Below are 5,407 nucleotides of genomic sequence, written 5' to 3' on the forward strand. Positions count from 1 at the left end.
CATCATACACAATTAAGGGTAATCTCAATAATCCTTAATACACTAAAGATAAAATGATAAACCACCTGTGATTGGTTCAGAAAAATATTCTTTTGCCACAACCCTACAATTTAATTCACATTTTCAATTTTAAAAATAACGTTTGTATGTGCGTTATAAGCTTCGGGATTTCTTTTCCTACTGTATTGATCCCCCAGGGTGTAATTTGTCGTTTACACTGAACATGCACTAACGGAGAGCTACCAGACAAACTTTAGGATTTGGTCTGCACCGGGTTTTGGACACCAGTTCCAAACCCAAGTCCCTACGGACTAAGCTACTGCCCGTCATTTTATAAATTTCAATAAGACATTTGATAACTGTTCTCAATAAATCACATCAAATAGTAAAGGACAAGGACAATAAGAGATGGACTTGTGTGACGAGCGTCACTGAGTTTATTTCCGCATCGAACATTTCACCCCAACACTCCATCCACAGATGAGAAACTGGGCTTACAGTTCACGCCTCACATCTGTAACAGTTCGGGGCACAGACTTGTCAAGCTAACCTGAACAAACTTTATGCCCTCTAAATATAATGCTCTTATGAACAGCAAACAGAATTCATGACGTGTGGGTGCATTTCCTCTACATTTTGGAACAAGGCTCAGGAAGTGCCAAAATAAGCTTACTGTACTGAAAATTGAATCAGAAGAATTTTACAGCACAGTAGTTTTGTAAAATTTTATTTGGAGAAATCTGTACATGGAGGTTTCGGCCTTCAGTGTTCACAAATATAAGCAGAATGGGGACACAGACGAGTAGTTCACTGAAGATCAAGACAAGTGCTATCCATTACTCAAAGCTGGACAGGAAGGTCAGTACAATCTGCTTCAGCTTGGCATCTGATGTCTCTGAGATCATGCCGTCAGCCCTGTAACAGACAAACAGGACAAGTCAATTCAACACATCCGACCCAACAGTGAACAACACTCAAAGTTATCAACAACAGTCTGATAATGCTGCGACTAACAAGTCTGATAATGCTGCGACTAACAAGTCTGATAATGCTGCGACTAACAAGTCTGTCTCACCTGATTGCGGCAAGCAGGTCCTGGTGCTGGCTGAGGACGTGCTGCAGGAAAGCCTTCTCGAACTTTGTGATCTTGCTGGGCTCCATCTTGTCCAAGTGACCCCTGACACCGGCATAGATGACTGTTACTTGCTCTTCAATGGCCATGGGACCTGGAGGATACACGGGACCAAGGATAAGTTTTTAAATTTCAAGAATATACTAGTTTAGCATTTAGTAGTTTATGTAAGTGGAAGAACTGAACACTTACAGTACTGCCCCTGCTTGAGCAGTTCCGTGAGCCTGACGCCCCTGTTAAGGAGCTGCTGGGTGGCAGCGTCAAGGTCAGAGCCGAACTGGGCGAAGGCAGCGACCTCACGGTACTGGGCCAGCTCCAGCTTCATGGTACCAGCCACCTAAGAGGGTAGTTATTACAGTAATTACACTGCTGGTGATTGAAGCCTCTGTTGAATGAGCGCAGGATTTATTTTCATTTAAAAACAAGAATAACGGTTTCCCCCGTCATTACCTGCTTCATGGCCTTGGTCTGGGCAGCAGAGCCTACTCTGGACACAGACAGACCCACGTTGATGGCTGGGCGGATACCCTTGTAGAACAGCTCAGTCTCCAAGAAGATCTACATCAAACAGATGAAGGCACTCAATGTAATTTTTTTTTAATTATTATTAGCATTCCTCACCATCAAAAATATGAACACTGAAGACAAACCTGTCCGTCTGTGATGGAGATGACATTGGTTGGGATGTAAGCAGACACATCACCAGCCTGGGTCTCGATGACGGGCAGGGCAGTGAGGGAGCCGCCTCCGAAGTTGTCATTCATCTTGGCAGCTCTCTCCAGCAGACGGGAGTGCAGGTAGAACACATCACCGGGGTAAGCCTCACGGCCGGGGGGACGACGCAGCAGAAGGGACATCTGGCGGTAGGCAACAGCCTGAGAGAAGGAGAGGAGAAGACTTTATTTAACGAATATGCAAGAAAAAAAAATGGCACAAAGAAAAACTCACTCAGTTATCTAATAATCAATGTTTGATAACATTTTCCATTGTTCCTTTATAGCTGCAATCAGGCTCCGTTACCTGCTTGGACAGATCGTCATAGATGATCAGGGCGTGCTTGCCGTTGTCTCTGAAGTACTCTCCCATGGAGCAGCCAGAGTATGGGGCCAGGTACTGCAGAGGAGCAGCATCGGAGGCGGTAGCAGAGACCACAATGGTGTACTTCATGGCATCAGCATCAGTCAGCCTCTTCACCAGCTGAGCCACAGTGGACCTCTTCTGTCCAATGGCGACGTAGATACAGTACAGCTTCTTCTTCTCCTCAGTTCCCTCATTGAAGCGCTTCTGGTTGATGATTGTGTCGATAGCAATGGCGGTTTTTCTGGACAGGGAAGAAAGCTTAGTCAATAAAGCATACTTACTTTTAAACCGACTCTTTAAAGAGTCTGATCCCTTACTCCTTTGATGAAAATTTTGATATTAAGATATCTACCCGGTCTGCCTGTCACCGATGATCAGCTCACGCTGGCCTCTGCCAATGGGCACCAGGCTGTCCACAGCCTTGATCCCAGTCTGCATAGGCTCCCTCACAGAGATACGGGGGATGATACCAGGGGCCTTAAGACCTACACGTCTACGGGTGCTGGCTCCAAGGGGACCCTGAAAGAAAAAAAAACCCCATTTCAATTAGTTTAAGGTAAAGAACCATAGATGATATGAATACAGCATCTTAGTCATACTGTGAAACTCGGACATTTTACTTTAATGTTGATTAACATATTAGGCTTTTATTGGCAATATGGTACAGGATTTCCAGTCAAATCAGAGGACTTATTTGGAAACAAGATGCCAGTTATACAACTTTTAAGTCAAAGCTTTCAGCCTTTAGTTAAATCCTGCCATTCATTTGGATAATGAACTCACTAGATGAACTACATCGTTGGTGTACTTGAAACAAGAAAAGTGAGTTTTCTACCAAAACAAGGGATAGTAGCTAAATTGACCTTTCCATCAATGGCATTTCCCAGAGCGTCCACCACACGGCCGAGCAGCTCCTCGCCAACAGGGACATCCACGATAGCACCAGTCCTCTTCACAATGTCACCCTCCTTGATCAGCTTGTCATTACCGAACACCACAACACCAACGTTGTCAGGCTCCAAGTTCAGAGACATGCCCTGGAGGGGAGGGAGGGGAATTATTATATTGAAATAATGTGCAATAAAAGAAGTTTTAATAAATGTCAACCGCAATGATTTCAGAGCATTACCCTCTTCAGCTTAAAAGGTACACAATTGTTTTTATGTTTAATCAAATATCACGACTAAATTTTGTATGCACAGTTCTTAGATTTCTTACAACACATTTGTTTTAATATCAGTGTGTCTAAGAGTTCATTTGAAACATACTTTGAGTCCAGAGGAGAACTCCACCATCTCTTCTGCCTGGACATTCCTCAACCCGTACACTCTGGCAATACCGTCACCAATGGACAGCACGCGTCCGGTCTCCTCAAGGTCTGCAGCGGTGTCAGCTCCCATGATCTTCTCCTCCAGAATAGAGGACACCTCAGCTGTGCCTGTGAGAGAGGTCATGCAGGTTACTTTGAAGTTGTAGCAGAAGCTCAGAATGACATTTAGCAGGTTTATTTTCCATGGTCAAAATTAGGGCGAGGAAATTAACAAAAGTCAATGAAAATATAAAACTGGATTGACGTTGCAGGCCATCTTTAAGGTGATCTTTAATTAATTATAATTTCAGATGCATACACCAACTACAAAAGGTAAGCCAATTTCAATAAAATAAATAGTATGAGCAAAACATTCACCATCATCTTAGGGTAATTACATTTTTTTTTTAAAGGTCAAATTACAATATCTAAACAAAATGATCAACTTTGATCTTGTCACTGCTATTCTCCACGATGAAAAAGAGTTTCAGATGAGAGAGTGGCTTCTATTCGCCGTTTACATACATTTAGCCGACAGGCAATATATTAGAAGTCCTCCCAGTGTATGTAATCAATGCTGGTAAACTTTACCTGCACAGATCTGACTAAAGTTTAAAATCGCTCCGCTATTAATTTGAATGAACACAAATTCATCAATGACCTTCGTCAACCAGCCTTGGCGCTTGTCCAGACAGTTTAAAGTATCTGTCGTGTTGTTCTCACCTGTCTTCTGCAGCCATGGTCTGTGTGTGTGGAGGTGGTTGACCCCAACGCAGGCGGCCGGTACAGCCCTGGACACCTGTATTTTAAAGATAGACAAGTTAGATTTGACGTTAAATGCAAAAACGAGTTCACTCACTGAATCTTGCAGCGACCATTTAAAACGCTCAAATGTCTAGATTAAACCAGTGTGACGCTGTTGCAGCGCTGTCAGACTTCCTGACCTTCAAAGCGTGGCTGAATGAGCCGCTAGCATTAGCTCGAGTGCTAACTTCAGCGCTGCTAGCTCAGGGGCCGAGAAACGTCACAAGGGCAACCTCAACACATACATATAACCTTTACAATAATATACCATAAACACACGGACGCACAAAGGATGATTATTTAACGTTTGTCGATGCATTTATAAATCGATGACGACTTAGCTAGCGGCCTGCAGAGTTAACATTACCCTTCACGCCCACAACGTTCTCAAAGCTTCAAAAAATACAAGCTACAACATCCTTTTCTTATTCAGTCTGTTTTATTTAAATACTTACGAATCCAGCCCTCCTGGGCAGGGTTCTGGCCAAGGCTGCTGCAACTCTTACGGATAACATTTTTCTTGGGTTGCTAATGACCTGTCCTCCACCACTGTCGTCCTGCGCTCAGACAGAAAGTAATGGCTGAATGAACTCTTCTTCTATTTATCTCGACTGGTTGGCACATCTCGTTTCCTTACTGCCCCACGCTGCCCCCTGTCGGCGTGGAGATGTTGTCTGACAGGAACAAAAAGTACGTGAAAGTTTTTTTTTTTTTTTAAATTACAGGACTAACTTTTTCCGCTGTTTTTGTTTCTGATGCTTTGAGCTTGTTTTTTTTTTTTAAATACAAAATTTGCAGATTTTGTGTATGAGTAAGAATTTCACAGATTAAAAGTTCAGGTTTTCGTCAGGGGTCCCCAAACTTTTTTTTCCTTAAGGACCACATATCTTGGTCTTTCTCTGATGAGGGGCCAGGGTCTGTGTCGGGCAGTATCTGGCCTCCGGCCGTAGTTTGGGGACCACTGTGTTTGTCAATTACATAGGCTATTTGATTACTATTCGTTGATGTAGCCTATTTGCTGGTTTATTTTCTGTATAGGAGCTGGAGTGGAGGAGTATAGAGAACAACAGTGTACTGTTGAA

General features: G+C 43.3%; 1 protein-coding gene across 1 annotated transcript; it reads right to left on the reverse strand.

Moving 5' to 3' along the window:
• Nucleotides 1-711: 711 nt before the first annotated feature.
• Nucleotides 712-4,935, reverse strand: LOC306841153 (ATP synthase subunit alpha, mitochondrial-like). The gene is made up of 11 exons (XM_079370855.1): nucleotides 4,781-4,935; nucleotides 4,245-4,320; nucleotides 3,481-3,650; nucleotides 3,076-3,249; nucleotides 2,565-2,731; nucleotides 2,153-2,453; nucleotides 1,783-2,007; nucleotides 1,583-1,690; nucleotides 1,325-1,469; nucleotides 1,076-1,226; nucleotides 712-915 (listed from the first exon to the last, which is right to left on the reverse strand). The coding sequence occupies exons 1-11, from the start codon at nucleotides 4,838-4,840 to the stop codon at nucleotides 837-839; spliced, it is 1,656 nt and encodes a 551-aa protein (XP_079226981.1). The 5' UTR covers nucleotides 4,841-4,935; the 3' UTR covers nucleotides 712-836.
• Between the last annotated feature and the right edge of the window lie 472 nt (nucleotides 4,936-5,407).

The sequence above is a fragment of the Symphodus melops genome, assembly GCF_947650265.1.
Source record: "Symphodus melops genome assembly, chromosome: 1".
NCBI classification, from domain to species: domain Eukaryota; kingdom Metazoa; phylum Chordata; class Actinopteri; order Labriformes; family Labridae; genus Symphodus; species Symphodus melops.

Coding starts and splice junctions, on each gene's coding strand:
- LOC306841153 (XM_079370855.1), bottom strand. CDS start 4,840: ATGTTATCCGTAAGAGTTGCAGCAGCCTTGGCCAGAACCCTGCCCAGG. Junction 3,250..3,480: donor AGTTCTCCTCTGGACTCAAA/GTATGTTTCAAA, acceptor CCTCCCCTCCAG/GGCATGTCTCTGAACTTGGA. Junction 1,470..1,582: donor AGACCAAGGCCATGAAGCAG/GTAATGACGGGG, acceptor CTACCCTCTTAG/GTGGCTGGTACCATGAAGCT.